A 13,744-nucleotide genomic window follows, 5' to 3' on the forward strand; every position below is an offset into this window, starting at 1 on the left:
GCAAATCAATCTAAATCTAAATGATCATTGCTGTATTTCAGAGCTTTCTGGATAATTGGTTTCTGTATAATAGATCTCATACCTGTTAACAAAGGATTGGGCTTACTCATCGTGCAGAATAGAGGTAGGGTTGCCACCTGTGTGGTTTTGAACTGGGCATCAACACTTAAGTGATGCTATAACCTCGCCCGGTGTCATAACTCCACCAACATCATTGTGCCCACCTGGCTGGTAAAAATGATGGTTGATCCCAATGTTATTAATAGTGGAAAAAAAGATAAATATGTAGAAAGGCCGGTATTATTTTCCTATGCCCACCTCTGATATCATCTCATCATGCCTGTTGTGTTCCTACATCACAGCTTCGACCCCAATGTGATCTGCCCCGCCCCCGTTTGGGTTTGTTTAGCCATCAGCAAAAGTGGCAACTCTATGAGCAGCTCTACAACTTTGGCGTCGTATAACGAAATAATAACAGGAATACGAGGCGACTGAATTCCTTTCTCTGTTCAAAATCTATTGCCAATGTGTGTCATTACGTTTTAGGAAATTGGAGATGAAGTAAAAAAAAAAAAAACTCGCCTTTTTATTCGAATGGTTAAAAATACACCCACACAGTACGCTATTTTGTACACACCAAGGAGCCGCCAGGTGGCGCAAGAACGCGTACGCCTGTCCAATAAGGTTAGCACTTGCAGCGTATTGTACGTATCAGATACGTCCATATTTTGCTTCCAGTTCTAAAATGCATCTGCTTCCGGTGACGTAGTTCCGGGCCGGCAGAGATGGCGCTGGAGACTGTACCCAAAGACCTGAGGCATCTGAGGGCTTGTTTGTTGTGCTCTTTAGTGAAGGTGAGATTCGTCGGAGAGCTTAGCAATAACCACATGCGATAATATCATAGCGACCAACATCCTGCACTCTCTATCGCCTCTATGCTTAAACTCACGCGAGGGGATTGTAATTCACGAAGTTATCTGCAGTGTAAAATGATCCGCTGTACCCCATGTATGTTCTTCAGTAGGCTAAGGAAATCACACACACATACATTTGTACACATGAGGGCTTTCCTTAGGAGATGTCATCTTTAAAATGGCGCAGTTGTAGCCACGGAGACATGTTAGCAACAGGGTTTCTTTCAGGTCCCTCCTAGCCTAGTGTAAATGCTTAAGTACAGCACAAGAATGGTGTCTGTCAACACATTATCTGTCAACACATTATCTACATTATAGAGTGTGTACATTATTGTCACAGTGGAAGCGTCATCTGGCTTTTAGTTAACTAGCAGAATGGCCTATTCTTAGCACCTTTTCAATTCGTCTTTTTTAAAAAAAGATTTTGAATTATTTGCCTTCTCCTTATGCCTCTTCCCAGCTCTTAAATGGGGGTCACTCACCCCAGCTGCCAAAAAATAACCCACTTTCTGTGTTAAATTACAATCTCAATAATATTACCATTTATTTGCTGCTGCCTGGTTTCTAGGGAAACTGCACCCTAGCAACCAGCAATCTGCTTTAAAGGGGAACTACACAAAAACATAATTTAAGACAGAATTGTCCAAACTTTGGCCCAAGGGCCACATGTGGCCCAGGATTCATATGAATGCGGCCCATCTGGAAATGCTTGGTTCCCGAGGAAATAGTAGGAGGGGGACTCTGCCCATTGCCCAGTTAGTAATAATAATAATATACATATATATATCATATTCCAATTTTTAGCTCCATCTGGTTATCCATCTGGCATTGTAGTACTTTTCTGTGTATTTCCTTTACTTTTACAAATCAAACTTGTTTGTGTATTTCATGTGGTCCCAGACAATTTTTCTTTTTCCATTGTGGCCCTGTGAACCAAAAGTTTGTACACCCCTGACTTAAGCTTTTTGAAAAGTAAACATAATTTCAAGCAATTTTGCAATATACATCAGTTAAAAATATGCTGAATTTTCAAAATTTTTAATGGTTTGGAACAGTTCCCTAAACCTCCTCCTGCTCTCCTGCTGAGCTATCTAACTACTTTGCTGAGCTGGCTGACTACTGTTACTTTGTATCAACAGCCACCTGTCCTCAGCCTGCATCCTACAAACCCCACAATTCTCTGCATATGTGATTTCAATAGGGATGCACCGAATCCACTATTTTGGATTCGGCCGAACCCCGAATACCGAACCCGAATTTGCATATGCAAATTCGGGGTGGGAATGGGAAAACATTTTTTACTTCCTTGTTTTGTGACAAAACGTCACGCGATTTCCCTCCCTGCCCGTAATTTGCATATGCGGGTTCGGCCTGACAGAAGGATTCGGCCGAATCCTGCTGAAAAAGGCCGCATCCTGGATTCGGTGTGCATCCCTAGATTTCAATAAGGAATGGAACATCATAGTGCAATGCATTGTGGGGTATGTAGTTCCTGCATGCTGTCTGTGAGCTGTGGAGAAGTTGTTACAATTTGTAACATCAGTGTTTAGTCCCTCCTTCCCTCCCAGGATTTTAAATGATGCAAAAAAAACTGTTAAACAGCTGGATTTCAGCATAGAAAATGGCATTTATTCATATTTTTTGAAGGAAAAGATAACTGTGATGGGTATATTAGGGGTTTCAGTGTTATGTGGGCCTCTTTATAACAAATTTTGGATGGGAAGCCGGAGTTCCCCTTTAATTTCAAACTGGAGAGCTGCTGAGCAAAAAGCCTAATCATTCTAAAACCAAAAAATTGAAGACTCAGATTATCACTACATAGTAAAATTAAAGGTGAACAACCCATTTTAAGCAAAACCATGTCAATATTGCCCAGATTAGGTTCTTAGAGAGAAGCTAGGCCTTTTGTAATGCACAAGCATCTCTGTGTGCCATGTAGGTCAAATTTCAGTTTGTTATATTTCACATCTTGTGTCAACTTGTGTTTTGTTGCTTTTGCAGACGATTGACCAGTTTGAGTATGATGGCTGTGACAATTGTGATGCCTATCTGCAGATGAAGGGGAATCGGGAGATGGTTTATGATTGCACAAGTTCCTCGTTTGATGGGTACATCCATTTTTTTTTTTCTTGGTTGTTACGAAAAAGTATAAAGTAACTAAATCCCTAACAAAATTTAATCTTATTTGTTCTGAGGCTCAGGGTTGCTTTGCTGTTTCCTGTAAACAGAAGCACTCAGTCCCTATACTTGTAGGTTTGTTCAACTTCAATCACTTTTTTTCACTTTAGAGCGTTTCAGATTAGTTCACCAGAAATAAATACTTTTTTTTAATTACTTTCTATTTAATTGCAAAGGTTTTTCTAATAATAATCACCTTTTATGTCTGGCTCTGTAAACTGTTCTAAATGATACATTAGTTGATAGATTTCACATTAATTGGTATATAACTGTATCTTTGGCCCTGCTGAGCAAAATCCCCACATTTTATTAAAAATGGGTGTTAAAATTGTTACAATAGATGGTAATGTTACACTAAAAATGTAGATGCAGAAATGCATCAACTAACAAATTGCATAATAGCAAATTGCAGCAGTTCATAATGTGCACCTGGATTACTGAGCTGCGGTTGTTCACCTTCCAATCACTTTTGCCTGTTCAATTGTTTTTAGAAAGTTCCCCAGAAATATACTTTTTTCAATTACTTTCAATTATTTATTTTTTAAAAAATTTTCAAAATCTAAGTTTAAAGTTTAATATTCCTGTCTCTGGTGTTTCCACACAATATTAGAGTGCTCACCTAGTGCAAAATCCTTGTGGACCAGGTGCTCAGCAGTAATTAACCCCACCTGCCATGGGTCAGGAGAGTCCAATACAAAGTCCAATGACTGCAGCACACTGTTAGTTGTAGTTCACTTTCAACTTTGTGATTTTATTAGCTCACGTGCAGGTAGACAAAAGGGGGACTGTCTCTGGTGTTTGTCTGGCATCTCAATAATTCAGGTGCAGATTCTGACCTGTTACAATTTTGCAACATTTAGTTATTACATTTCTCAGTGGCATCTCTGGCGTATTAGCAACTATTGTATCAATTCTAACAGCTGCCCGTAATGAAACTCAGGGATTCTACTCAGCAGGGACAAAGATAAGAAATGTATCGACTAAATCTATCAATTTACAACAGTTTACAGGGTTGGCAACCCCCCTCCCCCCAGAGCTGCTTAGTAGGTGAAAAATGACACTTCAATATTAGAAAAACGGTCACATATAGAAAAATAGAAAGTCATTGGGAAAAAGTCTTTATTTCTGGATGAACTGTCGGAAACCAACTGAACTGAAAAAAGTGTTGGAAGATGAACAACCCCGTTGTTCACCTTTAAATTAACTTTTAATATGATGTAGAGCGTGATATTCTTCGACAATTTGCAAATGTTTTTCATTGTTTAGTATTTGGTTTTTTTTTTGTTATTTAGCTTTTTATTCAGCAGCTCTCCAGTTTGCAGTTATAGGATCCAAATAACCATAGCAACCATGCATTGATTTGAATGAGGGATTGGAATATGAATAGGAAAGGGCCCATGTAAAATGATGAGTAATAAAAAGTAGCCATAACAATTTTGTAGCCTCACAGAGCATTATTTTTCAGATGGGGTCAGTGACCCCATTTTGAAAGCTGAAAGAGTCAGAAGACTCTTGCATGTATGTTTGGTAAATATATAGTCATGCTATTTTATATGTACTTGAAGCGATGCATCAACACTGTTCCTAGCTAAAGGTCAACCGTCATAAAACAGAACTAACAGTCGAACATTATTGTCCCATTTGCAGGATTGTGGCCATGATGAGTCCAGATGACAGCTGGGTATCTAAATGGCAGAGAATAAGTAAGTGGGATCTGCATTTTTACAGAGTCAGTGTATAAATGTACAATGTTTGTGTTTATATATTGTACTCTCACTCACTTTCTGTATAAGAAAGAACAGTAATGGTTAGTGTATGAATATTGCATGACAAGTCTATTTTCTAGATATATGGCATGCCCAGTGCAATGCAAAAGCAAAGGTTTAACAGAATTTTGGAGAACTTACAAAAAAAAAAAAAAAAAAAGAACATGGGAACAATCAGTGGTTCCATTTTACCCAACTAAATTAATTTTCATTCCAGGCTAGAACACAACAATAAGATACTTATTCGAGGCACTGTAAATCTTCAAGCACATTTGTGCAATTGTTTCAAATTAGTAGAAAGCTGGTGCAAAACTGCATGCTGCTTACTCTTTATTTAGATGCAAATGCATATACAATCTTCATACTGCACTGCTTTCTAATGGAAATACTGAATAAGCCATTTCTGTTCCACAAGGCAGTGCTCATCAGAGCAATGTCAATCAGCCTGTGAACAACAGAATAAGTAAAGGGTTATCGCAATCCAATATTAGTCCATAAAATAGTAGTTAGAGGAGAGCACTCATGAGTGCTCTCCTCTAACTACTATTTTGTGGGCAATGTCAATCAGCCCTGCAGCATTCTGTATGGACAGTTTGTTTATAGGTTGCATAGATGCTAATAGAAATTACAAAAGTGATAGGCTAATAGCTAACCAGTCCCATTAGGCACCCCTTCTTATGCTTCTCCTGTATATTGTCATCAGGCAACCTGAGTCACATTTATTTTGTAATACAGTATTAAATTGGTGTATTTCATTAGCACTGACACATCCGAGCAGAACCCTTGGGTTTCATTACAGGCAGCTGTTGGAATTGATACAATAGTTGTTAATACTCCAGAGATGCTGCTGAGCAGTATATCCACTAAAATGGTGCAAAATTGTAACAGTTTGCGGTGTGCACCTGAATTACTGAGCTGCTAGACTGAGACAGGAACATTTAACTTTAAACTTAGATTTTAGAAAAACAGTAAAAAATAAATAATGGAAGGTAATTGAAAAAAAGTTTTTATTTCTGGGGAACAATCTGAAAAGAACTGAACTGAAAAAAGTGTTTGAAAGTTGAACAACCCCTTTAACTCCAAAAAATGAAAGTGCTTTAAAGTAATGAAAATATCATGTATTGCTGCCCTGTGTTGGTAAAATGGATTTGTTTGCTTCCGAAACACTACTATGGTTCATATAAACAAGCTACCATGTAGCAATGTAGGAAATTAAAAAAAGGCTATATAGCACAGGTTAAATAGTGGATAACAGATTATGTTCTACAGCGCTTATCTGTTATCTGCTGTGTAACCTGAGTCTTTCTCCTTTCAATGGCTGCCCCATTGCTACACAGCAGCTTATTTATATACAACAATATTTATATACAACAATAGTAGTGTTTCTGAAGCAAACACAGCAGTTTAACCAGTGCAGGGCAACACTGCATTATATTTGTATTACTTTAAAACACTTTAATTTTTTGATGTTACTATTCCTTTAAGGAGTTTGATCAGTTAAGTAGAATGTTTTTTTTCCCGTGGGGGGAAGTTAATTCAGCAGCCTTTTGCTGCTGGATGGTCCATTCAAACTCAAGACAACTGCACCAAAAGTATCTATACAGTTACTGCTTTTTGAGTGTAGGGTTGACGTCTGTACTTGTAGTATGCAGGAACAGGTGAAAAACAGCAATCCTTTTCTGACAATAGCTCCACAGACTTGTATATACTCTTATACATCTATACCTGTTATAAAGGTATATGACTACCCGAGAGATGGGCAAAATTCCAAACTCCAGAAGACTCATTTACTAACATAACTGCTGAATTGCACAAGTATGGTTGATATTGACAACGGCACGTTAGGTGTATGACCTTTTTAATGCGGTTTTAGGGTCTCCTTACACAATTTTATTTTTATTACCTTTTTTTACTTTGGGCTACTGCACTTTATTGGAGGAAAAGTACCTGATCAAGATTGAGGGTTCCACTTGCATGTCCTTTGTTAAGCTCTCAACTTCTAGTTATCACCTTAACATTTGCAATTTGTGGCTGTTCATATTCTCAGGAATCTGCATTTGCAGACTCTTTACAACGCATATCCTTAATATGCCTAGGATGCAATAATAAAGACCGCTACCAAACTGCAGTGTCCTTTTCACCCTTGTGTTACAAGTCATATGCAGAAAAATGTGAATGCACTGGAATCAACTCACTGGAGGCGTTCCACCCAGCATTAAGACCCTTGGTGCATAGTTATTTTAAAAATCTATGCATTGCTATGTGGGTCCTAGGGTAGAACTCCACAGTCGATTTTAAGTGCGTTACCATCCGTTCTGACATGCTGAGAGTAATCGTTGAATGTGCCGAATCTAGGTAAGTAATAGGAATGTCGGACACGGCTGTCGGATGTGAACGCTGCATGTTGCGTCTTCATGCGACAGTCATGTCAGATGCCCGCAGCGACAACGTCCGAAGTTCCTATTACTTACCTTGTATTCGTCGCATCCAACGTGACGCCTGCGATTCATCTAAGCGCGCCGGAACGGACGTTAACGCACTTAAAATCGCCCGTGGAGGTCTCCCTTAGGCAGGTAAAATTGTTCCTGCTTAATCTGCTGCTTTTTTATTCTACTATTAATACATTTCGATTTCCAAATCAGCAAAATTGACTTCTAATTCTAATCTTTGTTTTTGCTATCAGCAAACTTTAAACCAGGTGTGTATGCAGTGTCTGTCACAGGGCGTCTTCCGCAAGGTAAGTCTCAAGGGAACCATTTATTATCACATTTTTTGGGCCTGGGTACATTCATGTATAAACTGGGGATGCACCGAATCCACTAGTTTGGATTCAGCCGAACCCCCGAATCCTTTGCAAAAGATTCGGGTGAATACTGAATCTGAATCCTAATTTGCATATGCAAATTAGGGGTGGGAAGGGGAAAAAATTACTTCCTTGTTTTGTGAGAAAAAGTCAAGTGATTTCCCTCCTACCCCCAATTTGCATATGCAAATTAGGGTTTGGCCAGGCAGAAGGATTTGGCAGAATTCGAATCCTGCTGAAAATGGCAGAATCCTGGATCTGGATCCTAGTATAAACGCCTCTATTTACTGAATCAATTTAATAATTTGGAATCCTTTGATGGAGCACTCCTATTGTGTTTTTGTATTTGCGGTTCTATTACCACTAAAGTCAAATACTGAAAAACACATTAAGCCATATCCTGTCCATGCACCCATTTTTTTGTGGTTAAGATGATAATTTACTCAGAATATTATGAAACGGTTTCTTAAGGGCAAGCAAACTTATCTGAAGCAATAAAGATACCATTAGGGCTCATATGCCCAAGCATTTTCTTATGTGTTTTGCCACTTTAGTGTGTTAATTGGTACCATTGATTCTTGAGAGAGGAGAGACATCAATCCTACATGCAGAAAAAATGTTTTATTTTGTGTTACATTTTGGCCTCTGTCTTTGCAGATCTAGTTCCACAGGGATGAAAACCAGTTAACTCGGTGTTGTGCATTGGTTGACTTGGGATGCACATTTTATACATAAAAAAATCCTTCAATACAAAATACTCCCCCATTTCACTGCAAATGACTGTCCCAAATAATTGCTTATTTGTTTGCCATGTGTTGCCACTCTATAGGAAATTGGTGAAGTCTGCCTAAGGGTTTATTTTAAAGGGCTTATTAAACTTTGTTACACACTGCAATATAACAGTCTTATCATCCATGTTGTGCTTTTAATGATGAATTTTAGGAATGGTTAGGCCGGTCCTAATGGCATCCCTTTCTTGCAGGAATTGTACGAGAGTTAAAGAGCCGTGGCGTGGTATATAAATCCAGAGACACTGCCATCAAGACGTGACTCAGAGGTGCTCTAAAGCAGAGATTGGGTCGAAGTCTACGTCTTGTCTTCCGTTGGTTTTATCTTCCTGTTGTGTTGCTGAAGCTGTGGTTTCACTGTTTCTGGGGGAAGGGCGGTGGCACTCGGCTGCCACCCTTACATATTTGTCCTCTTTTTTTTTTTTTTCTGTCCTTTGCACAGACACCTAACCTTGTGAATTGGTGAGGGTATTAATGTATAAACAAAATAAACCTGTGCTTTTCCAAACTGATCATTAGTTATTTTCTCACACACACCATTAAAGGGGACGCTATCGCAGTTCGGCCATATATATGTTTTTATTGTAAAACCTCCTGCTCAACTCTGCCTTAACGAGCTCTTAACTCCTTGCCTACCGCAGAGACGTCACATGGCCTAGACTATTGGTGTTGTGGAAAGGAAGTGGTTAACAGTTACTGTGAGAGCTAAACTGATGGTAACGGAAAGATGGTGCTGAAAGCTTTAACCCTTTCCCTGTCTAATATGATTCTTAGGAGATTTCAGATCATGTAAAAGTAAATATCTGGGCTTAAAGCTATGATGTAGGCGATTAATTTTTCTGTATTTTAAGGTTTATCACAGTAGTCTTTTTGGTTCCTGCATGTTATTACCAACACAGTTTATGGCTGCTACTTTGATTGTCCTTGTTAGCGCATATGAATGCATACACAAGGTTTCAGAATTGTTCCTTTTTCAAAGAACTTCTGTGGTGGGGTATAACCGCAAAGCTTATTGAGCTTCATAGTATAGCTTATTAACCATAGGTAAAGGTACAGTGGAAAGAAGAGGTTAATATTGCATGCGCCGTACTTTACCATTTATGGGCACAACAAACGCTTTTTAGCTAGCTACTCTAAGGCAGCGAGTCGTAGCAAGCTTTGTCACTTCCTCTGTGGTGAATTCAAGCAGGAGGCAGAAAGAAACAGTTTGGGGGGTGGGAGTGGAAGAGTATCTTAATTAGCCTCTGAAGTCCACACTGTCTTTTTAAAATCCATTTTTTTGCTGACTGTCAGCTCTTCTGGTTTCTCAGGGATGCTCTTGGTAACCTATTTTGGTAAGAGCAGATGAGGTTCCAAAAGAAGCTCCAGGAAAAGAATGATATATATCTTCTTTTTTTTTTTTTCTTTTAATAGATACATACTATATATATATATATATATATGTGATAAAGTGCATGAAAAAAGTTAAAATGTGTTACAAACCTAAGTGCAAGTAAAGGTCACACAAGCAGATTGCTGCTTGTTGTAACAGGCTTTTTTTCTCTGAGGACGTTCTAAAGTACAATTGGCTCGAACCCATAGCAAAAAAATAAAGGTAGCCAGTCACAAGATGCTGTTCTGGTATATAACATGCAAATACTAACGAACTTGCAACAGTGGGCTGCACATCTAAATGTTTCATTTCACTTTTACTGAATCAAATTCCGATCCTTTCACATGCTAGGTCCTTAAATTAGGGTTTTAACTGAACCCGCAATTCTTGACCACCCAAAAATAAATATCGGGTTAGTATAGGATAATTAAAAAGAAATGTTGGCTTGACAAACTTTGTGTTTCATAATTTATATAGCAGGATGCAATGAGGGTGTGATCATGCATTTCATGCTGACATAAAAATAGACCTATGACACTCTCCTATAGCACTATCTTAAAGGACATTACAATTTAGTGGGGGGAAAAAAGCAGAAATAATAAATAACTCAGATTTAATGGAAACTAGGTTAGTTTTTGTGTTTGCAGAGACCATTTTTTACTGCCCTTACCTGTACAGTGTAATCAACCCTTCCTTCACTTTGTTCCATTGTGAAGTGATGGATTTTTTTTTGCTGTCAAAATTTACACATTCTGATTTTAATCCCTCTATTCGAATATAAATTAGAATGTGAGTTTTATCACACCATGTACAAGTCAATGGAAGAGGTCCCTTGAGCCATTTTAAGACGTTAATAGTACATTCAAGTTTTTTTCGGAGGGAAAATTTGAATCAGAAGACATTCAGATCATTCCTATTCTATATATTATTTGTTCAATTTTTCTTCTTAAATAACCTCCCATTCAAGTTGTGAGTATATTTGAATTTATTAGAGTAAAAAAAAAAAAAATTAACATAAATTTGACCTTTGATAAATCTGCCTATAAGAGGATGAAGAAGGGGACAAACAATGCACTCATTTATAGTAGTAAGAGTTAAGAGACACAAGAGTAAAGTCACAAATACACTTCTCTATTGTCCCCATAGGCCTCCTCTGTTAATTTTAATGCTAACCACAGCATGTTGTGAATAGGCTGCATATAAAGATAAGGTGTATCTATATAGTAGTTCCAGCACATAAGTGCCGACAGTCACACCTCCTCCCCCACTGTGTTCTTCGCTGTTCCCAATGTATAAAGCAAGAGCCTTTCGCAAACCTGCAACCCCCTGTCATTGCCTCACTAGTACTTCCCGTCGTGTTTATCTATGGTTACAAAAGCAGTACTCCAGGGATTCCGAAATCCCTAAGAAGGGGACAACTCGAGGAGCCTTCTGTTTTCTATCCCGAGAGTGATTACCTAGCTTGTAATAATGGAGGTAGCCTATCATTGGCCACTTGTAGGGAGTTCTGTCCTGAGACAGAACCAACAATTACATAGATTTTTTTCCCAAGTGAAAATACACTCAATTGGAAATGAATTATTATTAGTTCAAACAAATAGAGAAAACTTTCTCGCTATAGTATCCACAAGTTGGTACCTCTGACTATTGGGCACTAGTTTGCCTTTAGTTCCATTTTAGGTTTTCTAATGGTGACTTATCTATTATAAATACTGGACATTATCTCAATATCTCTATGCTAATTAAGGTTGCTGTTGGCAAAATTTTGTTGCCTATGCATGGGCCATGTCTTTCACTAGATCATCAGTACAGTACAGTACAGGTTCAGATTATGGACGCACAAGAATCATAATCTATCTGTTTAGCCTGTATTTTGTTGTCCATGTGCTCAACATACACCTTTTAATAAGTGCTAAACAGTTACCTTCCCTATTTAGGTACACAGCACATTCTTGGCTTCTTAACATTTTAGAATTAGATATATTCATAATAGGTTTGAATAGGTCTATAATTCAGTTCTAATTCGGCTCTCAAGATGATGGGAGGTCACATTCGGCATATATGCTTTTGCATTTGACTTAATATCAGACATCTCTCTCCCCGGTGATTGGCTGTCTCTTTTTGCAACAAAGCACTTGCAACACACAGAGGACTCACAGTCTGATATCTGGTTTAGGGGTGGGACCCTTTTAGTTCCTCTCTCTGTGGTCAGTCACGTGGTCTAGAAATAGGTTAAAAGGAGAAGCTAGACTAGCTGTTATCCTTTTTACCCATCAGTCCTCCGTGAAGATATAGGGAAAATGGCGCCAAGATGTGAAGAGAAGGCATCACCCGGGAATGGACTTGGAGAATATACAGTAAGTGTTAGCTGCAGAACAATAGCATTTTGTACATAAAGCCATAGAACTTTGCCCCACCAACTTTGTTTTTTTGATTTCTGCAAAGTTACATTTTAGCACAAAACATTTTTTTGAAGTGGAAACCTTCCACTGACTTTATTGTATGATATGCAATATTGAAATATAAATAAAGCAATGCATTTTTACTAATTACTTTTAATGCGCAGTAAGGCATTTGCTTGTTTCTTATCACAGTTGTGTAATGCTCACTCTAGGTCTGCTGCTCTCCATATACATTTGTGTTATCTCATGGGGCTACACAATTACAGCTGTACAGACGCACGTTTCAGACTCTTGCCTTTTTAAAATGAAAGGCAGCTGGACTACATGCATTGTGGGAAGTGTCTGACTGTACCCAAAATTAATGCACTTTTACTGTTTGGTTTGTCATTTCTTTGGGCAAATGAATGTCGGTAAAACTCAGTACTGAAAATAGTGTAAAAATTTGCAGTTTCTGTCTATGTAGTCAGACTGCTTTTTCTATTTCTCCCACCCTAGTATGTGATTTTAGCAAACGTGCTTAGAAAACCATTTCCTGCTAGAGACTGGTTAAATTACACTGAACTATATCAAAACTGTTTGTCATAATGCCCGTTTTGTCCTTTCCAGGCTTATTAATGCTCTCTATTATATAATTTAGCATCATAACATCAGATTATAAGATTATTTTAGAATAGACATTCACTTTAATCCCCATATAATATCCCTTTCTTTGCTCTACAGCACTCATTTTAAGATGGAAGGTTCCGCAAAGTCATGTAACTAACACATACAAAATGTACAAATGCTATATATGCCCAAAATCAGTAGCAGCATTGCATGGCTGTATGTGCAAACAGTGCAATTTTCTGTAGCAAAGTAAACGATTACTAAATTAGAATCGAAACAGCAAAATTTACTACTATTGAGCTTTGTTTATGGATGAAAATTACTCAGAACAAAACATTAAATAATTAGAAATGGTTCATTACTTTATAATCTGTAACGGTTTGTGCAAAAATTCTGACAGACCCATATGCAAATCTACATGAAAACCCCTGTTCACAAAATGTGCATCTTAAATTTTACGCTATTTATACAAAATGAAAAAAAAAAAAAAAAAAGGTTTTGTACTATACAAATTTGCAAATTTGCTGTACAAAAAAAAGAAACCGTGTACGATATGTCATTTTAAAGTTCTTTAGTTCTGTTTTTGGGACTTTCTTTGCTCGGCTGCACCTTGCATGAAAAGTAAAATGGCTGCCATTTCCTGTTGGAAAATGGTTTTGAAAGCACGGCCTGTTCACGCAAGCCATTCGATTATTCCAAAAGCAGAAGTGAAACACCGTTTGGCGGGAGGAGGAGATCATAAAGCTGATAGAAGCCACAGTCTCCTGTACGACTTGAGAGGGTGCGTGTTAACAGACTGGTAAAAAGAAGAGTGTAATGGGGCCTTTTTTTTAAACTATGAGAACTTTGAATTCAGTTGCTCAGGAAGTTGACAACCATGAACGAATGCCACCTGGATTGATGTGGTTCAGAACA

General features: G+C 38.1%; 1 protein-coding gene across 1 annotated transcript; it reads left to right on the top strand.

Annotated features, from left to right (window-relative positions):
- The first annotated feature begins 725 nt into the window (after positions 1–725).
- supt4h1.L (SPT4 homolog, DSIF elongation factor subunit L homeolog) lies at positions 726–8,952 on the top strand. The gene is given in 5 exon segments (NM_001095737.1): positions 726–854; positions 2,916–3,022; positions 4,740–4,795; positions 7,542–7,595; positions 8,644–8,952. Coding segments are annotated over 5 exon segments (354 nt in total). The 5' UTR covers positions 726–785; the 3' UTR covers positions 8,712–8,952.
- Positions 8,953–13,744: the final 4,792 nt, after the last annotated feature.

This window comes from Xenopus laevis, chromosome 2L, assembly GCF_017654675.1.
Source record: "Xenopus laevis strain J_2021 chromosome 2L, Xenopus_laevis_v10.1, whole genome shotgun sequence".
NCBI lineage: Eukaryota > Metazoa > Chordata > Amphibia > Anura > Pipidae > Xenopus > Xenopus laevis.